Source organism: Sciurus carolinensis, chromosome 5 (assembly GCF_902686445.1).
Source record: "Sciurus carolinensis chromosome 5, mSciCar1.2, whole genome shotgun sequence".
Classification (NCBI taxonomy): Eukaryota; Metazoa; Chordata; class Mammalia; order Rodentia; family Sciuridae; genus Sciurus; species Sciurus carolinensis.
Genome location: NC_062217.1, coordinates 93,818,792 through 93,833,123, shown reverse-complemented (window position 1 = coordinate 93,833,123; position 14,332 = coordinate 93,818,792). Strand labels below are relative to the sequence as shown.

Below are 14,332 nucleotides of genomic sequence, written 5' to 3'. Positions count from 1 at the left end.
TAACAGCTAAGCTGAGACCTAAAGATGGAGAGTGGAGCAGAGAGAACATTGTATTTCCTAATGGACCTTAATATACAATGCAAAATGGAAACTAAATCTCCTTAGTAGTTTGTGTGACTACCCCTAGTGAATTACCTGCAATGAATCAGAATTTGAGGTATTTATAAAGAAGCTAGGATGTATTTGACTGCATTATTTCTTAGTGTCATAGATCTCTTTCAAGACTACCAATGATCTTCATTTTTTCCAGTCTGTTCTTCCAACTCTTCTTTATTTACAGAAAGAAAAGGTAAAAGAACGTATTCCATCATTCTCTTGCTTAAATTTAGGCGCAGAATGACATGAAGAAATGTGACTAATTTCCCTCCTATATGCTAGTGAAGTTCATTTAAATTGCATTAGTTCACAAAACACTTCCCTTCAATTGTTATTCTCATGCAAACACGTCACCATCTTTTCAAAATTTAGTGGTTATCAATGACAATCAACTAGACTTGAGGAAAGGTACTCTACTAGTAAATAAAATCATGTAAACACACACGGTGTTTGATATATTCAGTTTATTCAAGCAGTGGAACACTAGTTAGTTGTATTGTGGGGCTTATTGGAAAGATATTAGATTATAGCTTGCCATTTTGTTGTTTTCAATACTAGAGAAGGTACCAAAAATATACAGTGGAGAAAAGATAGTCTTTCAACAAATGGTGCTGGGAAAAGTGGATATCCATATGTAATAGAATGAAACTTAACCCCTATCTCTCACCCCACACAAAAATCAACTCTAAGTGGATCAAAGACTTAGGCATTAGACCATAAACCCCTACACCTACTAGAAGAAAAAGTAGGCCCAATCTACATCATTTTTGGCACAGGAACTGATTTCCTGAACAAGACTCTGAAAGAACAAGAAGTAAAATAAAAAATCAATAAATGGGATGGCACCAAACCAAAAAGCATCTCCTCAGCAAAGGAAACAATTAAGAAAGTGAAGGGAGAGCCTACAGAATGGAAGAAAATATTTGCCACCTGCATCCCAGATAGTGTGTTAATTTCCAGGATATTCAAAAAACTCAAAAAGTTTAACACCAGGGCTGGGGTTGTGGCTCAGTGGTAGAGAACTTGCCTAGTATGTGTGATGCACTGGATTAAATCCTCAGCACCACATAAAAATAAATAAATAAAATCAAGGTATTTTGTTCATGCTTAACACCAAAAAAATAAATAACCCAATCAATAAACAGGCAAAGGAAATGAACAGACCCTTCTCAAAAGAAGAAATAGGAATGTTCAACAAATATATGAAAAAAATGTTCACCATTTCTAACAATTACAGAAACACAAATTAAAACTACACTGACATTTCATCTCACTACAGTCAGAAAGGCAATTATCAAGAATATAAGTAACACAAATGTTGGCAAGAATGTGGAAAAAAGGGAACACTCATATATTGTTGGTGGGACTGCAAATTGGTGCAACCACTCTGGAAAACAGTATGGTGATTCCTCAGAAAACTTGGAATGGAACCACTATTTCACCCAGTTATTCCACTTCTCAGCATATTCCAAAGAATTTAAGATCAACTTACTGTGGTGATGCAGCCACATCAAATTTTATAGCAGCAAAATTCACATTAGCAAAGCCATGGAACTAAACTAGATGCCCATCAACAGATGAATGAATAAAGAAATTGTGGTATATATACACAGTGGACTATAACTCAGCCACAAAAAAGAGTGACTTTATGACATTTGCCCATAAATGGATGGATCTAGAGACTGTTATGCTAAGTGAAATAAGCCAATCCTAAAAAACCAAAGGTCAAATGTTTTCACTGATATGTGGAAGCTAAACCACAATAAGGGGGTGGGGCAGAGAGAAGTTCAGTAATTAGACAAAGGGAATGAAAAGAAGGGAAGAGGCATAGGAATAGGAGAGATAATAGGAAAAATCTAATATAATTTTCCTATGTACATATATGAAAATGCCTAAGTGAATCCCACCATTGTGCACACCATAAGAATGGGGTCCCAATTAGAATAAGATATGTCCCACGCTTGTATAAATTTATCAAAATGGATTCTACTCTCATGTATAACTAAGAAGAACCAATAAAAATTATTTCTTCACTATTTCTGCTAGGAATTTAAGTTCCAATAAGCAAATATGTATTCTAACAACAAATTGGAAATGATTTTAAAAGATAAAAGTATGATTCTGTTTTTCTTTAACCATGAGCTACAGATGCTCATGATAGTTGTAAAGACTTGATCACATTTTTAAATAAACATTTTAAATTGTACAATTCATTTATAAGCACATTCACATTGTTGAAACTCCAGAAAGTAGATTTTGTATTTTTAAAATAGATACAATTCATGTGCTCTTAAAGGTCAGGAACAGGATTTTGGATATCATTATCTGGAGGGGAAGAGATCCAGGTCAAAGAGCATAAAAAACATTAACCTCTTCTGATTACATTCATTATCCCATCATCTCATCAGAATAGTTTGTGTTGCATTGATGAAGAACAAAAGTTGGAGCCTTTTACCATCTTAATCCTCTTTACTTGAACAAAACTTTATAATTGTTTGCATCATATCTTTGATTCAATAGTTTTTATATGTTGAAGCTATCAATCAATCTTAATGTTTCCTAAGTCATTTTTAATCAGCAGAGTTCCTTTACTCAATATTTGCTTTTGTTAAAAGTTAAAGGTGATAACTCATGTGAATTGAATGCAGTATTTGATTTTAAGATTTGTCCTTCCAACATTTTAAATGATGCCTAGATATTGAGACTTTATGATAAGTTAATCAAAGGATGAATAATTCTGGCCATTGTTGAAGTTTTTATATATAAAAGGCAAGAGCACCATTAGCCAAAATACGAAGCATCCAGAGAAATCTATTTCTGAGGAGACTGTAAGTACAATTTCTGCTGGGAAAAATTATCTGAATTCTAGATTCATTGGTTTCTTTAATCCAACTATTGCAGGTTTTAAAACAGTTCTATACTTCTTGTGTATTCACATGTATTTATTTGAATTATGACTTAATCCTATAGGATTTGATTTGTTTTGAAAGTACATGAAATTCTTGACTTTTATTGTTCAATAACAAATTTGATTATTATGTAACAAGTGTCTAATGAGAAAGTCTTTTTTCTCATTCTCCCTTTTGAGAAGCAGTAGGCCAGTCCTCTAGTGTTATATGAATTGACTTTATAAACATGCTATTTCATATAACTTAATATCATTCAAATTAACTGTGGTTGAGTTTAACTTTATAGCCTACATACCTTTCTTCAAATTTTAAACTTTTCAAAACAGAAGTTTGGAACAAATTATATAAATCTCTCTGGAGCTGTGCCAAGGAGTTCCTTACAGAAGTTGGTTTACAGTCATCCTAAAGAAACATTATAGTGGAGAAGAATATAATCTTGAAAACAGATAACCTCATTTAAATTATAGGCATACTACTTTCTGTATACTTATTGGGCAAATTCTTTTATAGCCTTGCTTTGTTTATCTGCAAAATGGGGAATACAATGACACCTACTTAACAGGGTTTTTATAAAAATTGAGACGATAGTAATAATATTTATCTAATATTTACTGGATGCTGAACATACTGAAAACTTTGCTTTATCATAATGAATGTTCTTAACAACATCTAGAAATGCACTATTGTGACCGTATTTTATAGAAGTAGGAAGCATTTTAGTGAAGATAACTCACTTGCCTATGTTACATGTTAAGTATACACTCTAGCTTATAGATAGACCTCTGTAGAAGTTTGTTACTGCTCTTATTCTAGAACTTGGCGACAGGTACTTTGAAGCACTTATTCTGTCCCTGAACATTTCTGAGTCCCTGCTTTTGCCTTGATGGTTGAGATGTCCTATCATTCAAACTATAGGTTAAATTTCTTCACATCACAGTAATAAATAACTCAAGGGAGGCTATAGAAGGCATAAAATTGTGGGTGTCTGAAAAGGTGGATCAAAACTTTCTGGTTTGAATGTGAAAACACTGCTGGTTAGTCTTTGTATACTAGTGTGCCCTTTCCTAAAATTTCATTGTAAAGACAAGGTTTGGTTAAAACTCATTTTTAAGAGTCACCATTAAATTTAATTTCTATTACTAAATTAGCCAGAGAGTCAGATTTTGATCTTGAGAGTTCTACTCTGGCTTTACTGTAAGTCAGGAACTATGCTAAGTGAGCTATGATAAATAGCTCTATAGCCCTTGTTGAAAAACCAAAGGCTGAATGATCTCTCTGATAAGCAGATGATGATATATAATGGGGAGTGGGAGGGAGGCAAGATTGGAGGAAGGCTGGATTATATAGAGGAAGGAGGTGTGGGAAGGGTGGGGGGGAGGGAAAAATAACAGATTGAGACAAACATCATTACCCTATGTACATATATGATTACACAAATGGTATGACTCTACTTAATGTACAGCCAGAGAAATAAGTTTTACTCCCTTTTTAAAAATGAATCAAAATAAATAAATTATAAAAAAGGAATATTGTCATCCCTTTTCAAAGAACCTAGCTTGAATTCAGTGATCCAAACTTTACAAACTGTTCACCAAAAGCAATTGAAATCTTTCTACATGTGATATCCAAATTACTCCTAACCTGCAATAGTTTCTAAATAAATAATTATTGTGTGATTTACCTGACACACACTAAAAAGGATTTTATTTAAAGCTATATTCCACATGGTATCTTTTCAAATATTTGAGGACAAATAGCAGTTCTCCCTTGAGGGTCTTTCACAAGTTTAGTATCTGGAGATTCTCAAATTCATAGGAGGAAGTTTAGATCTTCTGAGTCTAACAACAAATGTTATCTGTCTTGGGAAGCAAAAGGTGAGTATCACAAGATCAAAAAGGTAGAGTCCTACTGAAATGTTCCTTTGAAAAAAGAAAATTTGTAAATGAAAATATTAATCAAACTGCAAAAACTGTAAAGTGCTCAATTCTAGTAATTTTGAGTGTATGTGGAATTCCTAGTCATTGTCCAAAAGAAAATGCTGTGTAGTTGCCCCAAGGACCACATGTTGACAGCAAAGGATGGTTAAGTTTTAAAATTGACAAGCCACTTTGAGTTGCAGCCTACTCTATTTTTGAGGGATTAAATCTGATAGGATTATCCACTGGGTTACTTTCAGTTAAAAACTTTCATTTATTTTATAACAGGTATATTTTGTGTCTAGTCTGTACTGCTTTCCAATTACAAGAAGCCTGACAATTTGACAAATAATTATGCAGAAAGACTAGCCATTTAACTAGTAACACTAATTCAGTCTACTTGAAATTATTTTGTAATCTAAGAAGTGGGTTGCTATTTTTCTCCTGCAAAACGTTAAAGGTTGAATTAGAAAACCTTCTGAGTCCTTTTAAAGTAGTGACACTGATTTTTCGTTTTGTTGTTGCATACTTGTGAAGGTATTAGACCATCCAATACATTGCCAATTTATAATTTTCAAGGACTACGTAAGTAATTTTAATGAGATAATATCTCAAGAAAAAAAATAATTAAAAGAGTAGGACTGTTTCTCTAGCTTAGAGGGAGAGCATTGACCTAGTGTGCATTAGGCCATGGGTTTAATCCCCTTCAGTGCAAAACAAAACAACAACAATTAAAAAAAAAAAACTGAAAGAGCAATAAATTTCTTAAAATTATATTCACACATTATTCTATTTATGGGTGGCATTTTGAGGTGATGGCAGCTTTTAAATCCATATAATGACCTCAAATCAATAAATTTTTATGTAGTCACTATTATAAATAAAACCTTTTAAAAATGTCATGATAAGTTTGAATAAATATTACATGAAGGTTAAATATAAGGGCATCAAATGCCTATATAACTCTCACTCCCACTTTGGGCTCTCAAAATCAGTTGGCAAAAGTCTTAAATGTATGGCATAATAAGAATATGATATTATTTTGAGCAGTTGGAACTTTTGCTTCTGCCAGCGAAACTTCCTTTGAGAAGGCTTGAAAATTAAATGGAAAGTACTCTTAAACAAATGAAATTAGGGTGAAAACATTTTAAACATTAAGATGGTTGTACTGACATCCACATGTTCCAGTTTACTGCCCAACAGAATATAATCAAACTCAAGCAATTCTCTACTTTGCTTATAGGTGAAATTGTCCCAAAATATTAGTATTATGAAAGTATAATGAGATGACCATAGCATGGGCTATTCTTTTGTTTCTGGACAGTTCAAAATGTGGTCGCTTTTAGCAGTGGCGTGTTTGATATCTGCACTTGGAACTACACATGGCTTCTTAGGAATACTAGCACCTGAGAGCCCTGAAGCCCACATGAATATTGTAAGTTACTAGGGGGCGGGGCAGAGGGATGGCTATCTATAGAATTTAAGAGATATTAATATGATTTAAAATCATATTAAATTTTTAAGTGACCAGTTAAAATAATTAGCATTGTCTAGTCATTCAATGTATTTTAAAAGTCAGCTAAAACTTAACCTTTTTGGTTTTCCTCATCAGAATCAAATGATTTCCTACTGGGGATACCCATGTGAAGAATATGAAGTTGTGACTGAAGATGGTTATATCCTCGGGATCTTCAGAATTCCTTATGGAAAGAAAAATTCAGAGAACATAGGTATATTCTTCTTTCCTTCCTTCCCTTCCCCCTCTTTCCTTTTCCGTCTTCCCTTCTCCTTTCTTCCCTCTCCTTTTCCCCACATTCCTTCCTTCTGTTTTTTCCTCCTTTCATTTCTTCTTAAGGATTTAATAAATCTTGCTCATTTTGGAAATGCAACAAAAACTAATCCATATTTCCAATTCTCAAGAAGATTACCATCACATCAATGAGACAGATAAATAAACAAATGATTATAATGAAATGTGTTAAGTCCAAAGTCACAACTGTGCATAGGCTATTAAACTGGAAGTCTTAATGAAGATGTTTTACCCAGCTAAGGAAAGTTGCCCTCAGAGATAGTAACTGAGCTCAGTTCTACAGGATCAAAAAGAGTTATCCAGAGTGTGTTGTAGAGAGGAGGTTGTGGAGGCAATTTGAAACCTATTTTCCAAATAAAGGCTATTTTTGCTAGTACTGTTAAAATTTTATTTTTTTCTCATTGTAGAAAAATTAAGAGTACAAAAATAATAAAAAAATTAAAAGACTACTCGTAACTTTACTATTTATATAGTTCACCTAAATTAACCTAGTGCTGAATTTCTTGCAATATAATTAACAGCTTCACTGAAGTAAAGCTGGTGTACAATGGAATATGCATATTTTAAGTAGACATTTGATAAACTTTGGCATCTGAGAAACCAGCCACCTGAGTAAAGATGATTAAGATAACATACTCAAAATTCTTCAACTCAGTAAAGCAAATGCATTTAATTCTAGTCACATGTTTATCTTAGAATAAAGAGTAAGTTTATAATGTTTTGAAATAATTTTCTTCTTCAGGCCACAGACCTGTGGTGTTTCTGCAGCATGGTTTGCTTGCATCAGCCACAAACTGGATTGCCAACCTGCCCAGCAACAGCCTGGCCTTCATTCTGGCAGATGCTGGTTATGATGTATGGTTGGGCAATAGCAGAGGAAATACCTGGTCCAGAAGAAATTTGTACTATTCACCAGACTCAGTTGAATTCTGGGCTTTCAGGTAAAGAAAAAGGACAGTAAAAATGGGTAATTAAGAGTAATCATTGGTCTTTAAAAAGGTAATCTCATTTTATTCTTTCTTGTGGGCTTGAATATTTTCATCTAAACTGAATAAACATTGTGAAATTTCTGAATGAATGAAAATATTGCACTGTTAATAAAACTAACCATAAAGACATCAGTGTTAAAAAAATCATTGGATTTTAAAAGCATAGACATCTTCCTTTCCAATCCAATCCCATCTTAACAAATTATATTTCAAAGTAGGAGGGGAAAGAAGCCATTTTTACTCTTATCCCTTCTTGAAGTCTTCTATATATCTCATTTCAAAGGTAGATTTTCCTTCAAACTTTCTGTTACCTCAGTTACTCACTATGTGGGGATCCCCAAATATGCTTTTCCAAAAGTAATGAACAATATGGCTGAAGCAAGGAAATTCACTGCCCCTGGCAAATTTCAAAGGGAGTATCCATACAGATTCAGGGCATGTTAGAACCCATTTGGGGATTCAACCTCATCATTTTGAAGAACAAAATTCAGTCAACATGGAGGGATTTTCAAAGGTTTCCTATCACTAACCTTCTTGTACCTTATTCTTGGAAATTACTGAGGGAGGTAGAGAACAGAAGAGAATTTGACTAATGATGCTAGGGGCACAAAAGTGCTCTGAGAGTTCTAGGAGCTGAAAGGAAACACTTATGTCCCAGGTGGAGAGAGGAAGAGGGAAAGTGACATAAGAGGAGTCTAGAAAAGCTGATAAAGAGTCAGCTCAGGAACGACTACGCTGATGGTGAGGGCACAGCAACTCATTTCAAGTGCAATGAGAAGTCACTGAAAATTTTTAAACTGGGGAGTTTTCATTTTCAAAGTGTCATTCTGACTGAGTTGTGAAGAATAAAATATAGAGGGATGAGATTCATATTAAATGGCACTGAAACACAGCATGCACATGCTTATTAAATCTAACATTCCATTTCAGGGATGGAAATAATTCCCAGCTACAGGTACTATCTTGTTTGGATTAGATTGCAGTAATAGTACTGTGTTTCAGAAATAGTGTAAGTTGTTTATAAGAAGCCACTCTAAAGGGCACCTGATACTTGTTAGGGTTTTTAAGCAGCCATACTTAGAGAATCTAGTTTTCTATATCTCTAACAGATAGAGAGCCTTAACTATAAATATGCTAGAATTTTAGAAACTATAACAAGAAAATATATTCAACTTTATGCTGTTTTTTCTTGCAGTTTTGATGAAATGGCTAAATATGACCTTCCAGCTACAATTGACTTCATTGTAAATAAAACTGGACAGGAGAAGATATACTATGTTGGTCATTCACAGGGCACTACCATTGGTAAGTAAAGGCATTGGAACCATGTAATTTAGTATTATACCATAGACTTCTGCTCATGGTTATGGCAGTATAATCATATTAACTACTTTCCATTCTCTATAAAAATCAGCACTAAGACAATTTAATGATATAGGGACAATATATGGGTTAAAAAAATCTAAGGGAGTAAATTGTGCAAGGTAACATGAGTTGTACCAATAGGTTCAACAAGGTGGTTCAAGTATTAGCTCAGGCAATATCTCAAGTCACCATCTTTCAGCCTCTGGACTGAATTTATTTTGTTCATAAAATCATTTATGGAGAATGGATTAAACTATGGCATGTCAAAGAGCACAATAATAAGTTAGATTAAATCTCTGCCTGAGAGGAGGCAGAGAAAATAACAAAGATTAGAAAGTAAAATATTTAATGTACTAAATAATAATAATAATATGGAAAAAAGCAATTGGGGAAGGATATTAGGGAGTATCAGAGGGTTTCAAAGCAATTTTTGATAGGTAACACGAACAAAACCCTCTGGGTAAACACATAGATGTCAGGGAGGCTGGCTGATGTTCAGGAAGACAGAGCAGGGTGTGTAAAGGATCTGAAGCTTGAGCACACTCAAAAGAATAGTAATGAGGCATTCCTTTTTGGTTGAATGAGACTGAGAGAGAGATGGAGAGAGTGACACAAGATTACAGAGTTTGGGGAGGGCAGACTGTTCAAGATTCTGGTAGTTATAAGATTATCAGTTTTCATGCTGAGAGAAAAAGGAAACCATGGACAAATTGTGAATAAGGTATTACATGATCTGTAATAAGATCCCTTTGGTGACTGGATGTGAGGGTAGTTGTGAAAGTAATCATACGGGGCCAGGTTCTAGATACATCTTTTAGACATATTTTGGAGATGGAGTCAACAGGATTTGCTGACATATTGGGTATTGGATAAAAGAGTAAAAAAATATAAAATGGAGTCAAGTATGATGGTGAGTTTGCACCTGAGCACATGGAATAATGGGGATGCCACTAAACTAGGTGGGGAAAGCTGTGAAGACTGCTGATGTAGGAAGATCAGTTTTGAAACACAGATGCTTATAGGAGGAGATTAAAGTAAAGGTGTCAAGCATTCAATTATAGAACCAATCTAGAATTTATGGGAGAAGACTGAGCTTAAAAAGTACAAAACAGGAGTCATCAGGACATGCCACAGAATGTAATACTGTAAGTTTAGGCAGGATAGAGGAGAGATCCAAGGATAAGCCCTGGACTACTCCATAATTTAGAAGATGAGGAGGAAACAAGTGAAGAAACGAAAAGATAGTGATAATGATGACAATAATATAAGGGCAACAAAAGTGTCTATTATTCTGGTAGCTAAGGGAAGAAAGTGTTTTAAGAGAATGTGTTCAACTGTGGAAAAAGCTATCGATAAGTCAAGTGAAAATAAAGCCCCCAAATGAATCATTGGATATAGCAGCCTAGAAGTTACAGGAGACTTTTGTAACAGCAGTTCTGATGGAGTGGTTAGAGTGAAAGCATAATCCAGTGAGTTCAAGAGAGCACGAATGAAGGTATAAAGGATAAAAAATAGTGTGGAAGTGGGAGGAGAAAAGGGAAGTCATCTGGGAGAAATCATGGCACATTTTTATGCCACCCCTTACTCTCACCAACCTTCCTTCCTCCACAATTCCAGTGGACACATAGGCAAAGAAGTGAATGAAATTGGTGGTAGAAGTTTGTAAAAATTTCTCCTCCATCTGCTTGTTCAATCTAAAGAGTTGATCTCAACTGTAAGTTGTAGACAGAGGAGAAAGTAAGTGATGTGTAGCTTCCCAATGTCTTTGTTTTTGTGTACTAGGTCAGGTTCTCAAGAAGATGGAGATAAGCACTCAAGAAATTTCTTAGAAAAACACTTTTAGGGTAAAGGGCAAAAAGCAAGCATGGTCAGAGAGAGAGAGAGAAAGAGAGAGAGAGAGAGAGAGAGAGAGAGAGAGAGTGGGAGAGAGAGAGAGAGACTGGGGTGTGAAATAGCCCCTGAAGAGCCATATTGTACAGGTTGATTCTGCACAGTATGGCTCTTAAGATTCTTCCTAAGTGGGGCCAGGGGTCTGGCCTTCTTGACCTGTCATTAGATGCAGGCTGTTCCAGGAAGGGGGCCTGTAACCTTTGATGAAGCTGCTCTCCTCAGTGTAAGCAGAGAGAACTCACAGGTGAGGCTGTTGGGCACACTCTTCTCTGTAACTGGATTGAGGAACTGCCTCAATCTGAAGAGTAGAGCACCAGTGGCATATAGTCCACATCCACTCAAAACCCTTTATTAAAAAGTAGGACAGTTTCTAGGTTACCGAGATTTATTCCTTTTAATTTCTGGATGGAACTCTGTATCTACTATGACATATTCCTCTGACTCTTTTAATAGAACATATTAAACATAGATTAACCCTTTCTTGATGATCTGGAGTTATAAAATTATTGAGATGCAATACAGCTGTTTCCTTAGAACATATTGAAGTGAATGGACTGCTTGTCCTGATACTCACAAAACTCCATTCTACTACTCTTTTGAGTTATTTGAATTTGGAACATTTCCATTCTTTTACTTCCACTAGCAAACTTTAAATTGAGATTACTATGTTCATTAATACATAAGCAAGCAAAAGTGCCAATTTCTCAGCTTGTGTCAGATGTCACCTTTACTGGGACCAAGATGATGTCATACTTGTAAAAATAAAACAGCACACACACTCCTATCTCCCGTGTTCCTTGTTCTATTTCAGGTTTTATTGCCTTTTCTACCAATCCCACACTGGCTGAAAGAATCAAAACCTTTTATGCACTAGCGCCAGTTGCCACTGTGAAGTATTCAAAAAGCCTTTTAACAAAACTTCGGCTTATTCCTCCAACCCTCTTCAAGGTATGTGATTCACTGTAGTTAATTGGACCTGAGGTGCCCAATTTACCCACGGATTTCAAAGTGATGGAAGGAGCAACACACCTGCTGGAAAAATATATGCATATCCCAAAATGAAACTACCTGTTTATATTATTTCTTGCATAGGTCTTGAAATATCTGGATCCCCTCTCCAGCCTGTGAGATCCCCATTTATTTCTTTGTTCTTGATTAGCCCAATGCGCCCAATGCTAATGAATGCTTTTGCTTTTTCATGGATAGTTCATTTACCAAGCACTTTACATACTGTGTCAAGGCTGCAGTTCCAGTCCTGGAGCAGGGAATGGGTAATAAAATCAAAGCAAAACAGTCAAATAAGAGGCTTAACTCACCAGGGTCATGTTAATCTGGAAGAGGGGGGAAAGGAAAGAAAAGGGACAGGAAAAGGAGAAAGAGGGGAAAGAAATCAATGATTAAGTCAAGAAAGATCCCTATTTAAAAACTATTGGTTTTCCTAAGAGCTCTTTTCCTATGAGCTCTTTCGTCTTCAAATAGAGATTTCACAGGGCAGTAGTATGGTTTTCAATAAACCACAAATTAAATGCCTATTGAATAGGCACACACTGTACAGAATTAATAATCTTTCCTTTTTCTAACACTTGATACCCTACTTCTCCCACCATTGAAGCCAACACACACATACACACAATTTCCTTTAGGATCATGGTTTAGTTTTAGGCTATGAAATGAGGTAATGTTATGTCCTTCTGTGGTTTTGTGCTATTAATTTCTTTTCACTTTGTATTATATGTGTGTCTAAAGCCAAAGAGGTTTTTAGCTATAGTCAAAATCCACTTGTAAACCTTTTATTCAAAATCTAAAATGTTGTGATGACCCTGATTGTGTTTACTGCTGCAATGACCCTGAGCTTATTTCCTCCTACCCTCGATTTTCGTATAGCAGTGCAGAAAGTGACTTAGAAAGAAAAAGCATTAAGACCTTAAGTCAGAGGATTAGGTAAGGATTCTAGATAATGTTGTTTATATTAGCTCACGATGCTATGTATTAATTTCATGCTTTCTAGTGTATAAAAGGAAGAAAACAAAATGTTTGCTTTCCTCAAAATAATTAGGACAAATCTCCAAAGGTTTTGCTAAAAATATGGCTAAGAGTCACCATTTCCCCTCCTGTTCTTTCCACAACTTATTAAAATCACACATCTTGGTACATAATTATGATAGTCTGCCATTGTTGTTTCATGTTTTTATTCCATAACTCTTAATACCCCAGCTAGATTGTGACTCATGTCTTCTGCTTCCTCTGAGCAGCCAGTACAGTTCTCAATGTACCAAAAGACACCCAGTGTTCATATCTTCCCTGTACATTTCACAACCTCATTGTGGGAATTAAATGAGGAAAAGTATAGAATATTCCAAAACAACCTATAGAAGTAAGAAAATACCATTAGCCTAATTCCACCTGCATAAGCAACTAGATAATGAGTCTTTTTGTAGCCTGAATGCTGCAATGCTCTAATGATGCTTTTATTTTTCAGATCATATTTGGTAACAAAATATTCTTCCCACACAACTTCTTTGATCAATTTCTTGGTACTGAAGTATGCTCCCGTGAGTTAATGGATCTCCTTTGTAGCAATGCCTTGTTTATCATTTGTGGATTTGACAGTAAGAACTTGAACACGGTGTGTATGACTATAGTTTCTATTCCTAATATTTTGAGGAGTACCTTTGATTATTTTTCATCATCACTTAGGAATGGAACTTCATAAGAGCTAGAAGTAGTTTCAGAATTGTGTCCTTGATCTCCTGGTAAGCACATGAGGAACGAAAGTCATTGCTCCATTACAGTTTTGTCTTCTGCTTTTTACCCCTATTGCCCCTAAAAGAATACATACCCATGCAGAAAAAAACAAAAACGAAAATTCGTGATTCATTTGTGCCCACCAAAGTAATTGGTATGCATTTAAATTATGTGGTAAAAGAAACTGAACCATATATTTGGACAAGCTCTACAGGAAAAATGTCTAGGCATTGAATAAGTGTTCTTATAAATATTTTTGATGCTACTAGTCATCCCATACATTTTATAAAGAATATTTCAGAAAAACCATTTGTGTAATACCTTGCACATATTTTTGATTTGCAGAGCAAGATCTGCATTGAGTTGCAATAAAACTTACTTGAGAAAATGCAATCTAATAATGTAGCTCAATATACGGATTTAGGTGAGCCTGAATTCAAATCCTACCCTTGAACTGGCTTAAACTCCTCTGTGTTGGTTTCTTCATCTACAAAATGTATTATTGTGAATCTTGAGTCAGCTAAAATATGTGAGGCTATAACACATAGTAATATATTACTTTTGCTACTATTACTGTTACATATAGACATCTATCTTCATAGAATAGCATAA

At 34.9% G+C, this 14,332-nt stretch overlaps 1 protein-coding gene across 16 annotated transcripts in view; it reads left to right on the top strand.

Annotated features, from left to right (window-relative positions):
- The window catches only part of LOC124984424 (gastric triacylglycerol lipase-like), a 110,656-nt gene that overhangs the window by 91,837 nt on the left and 4,487 nt on the right, over positions 1-14,332 (top strand). For all 16 annotated transcript variants that reach the window (XM_047551996.1, XM_047551981.1, XM_047551984.1 and 13 more), the window contains 6 exons: positions 6,246-6,356; positions 6,534-6,651; positions 7,474-7,672; positions 8,916-9,025; positions 11,787-11,923; positions 13,455-13,601. In XM_047551996.1, coding sequence (XP_047407952.1) covers positions 6,246-6,356; positions 6,534-6,651; positions 7,474-7,672; positions 8,916-9,025; positions 11,787-11,923; positions 13,455-13,601 — 822 coding nt within the window. The remainder of the gene's footprint in view (positions 1-6,245; positions 6,357-6,533; positions 6,652-7,473; positions 7,673-8,915; positions 9,026-11,786; positions 11,924-13,454; positions 13,602-14,332) is intronic.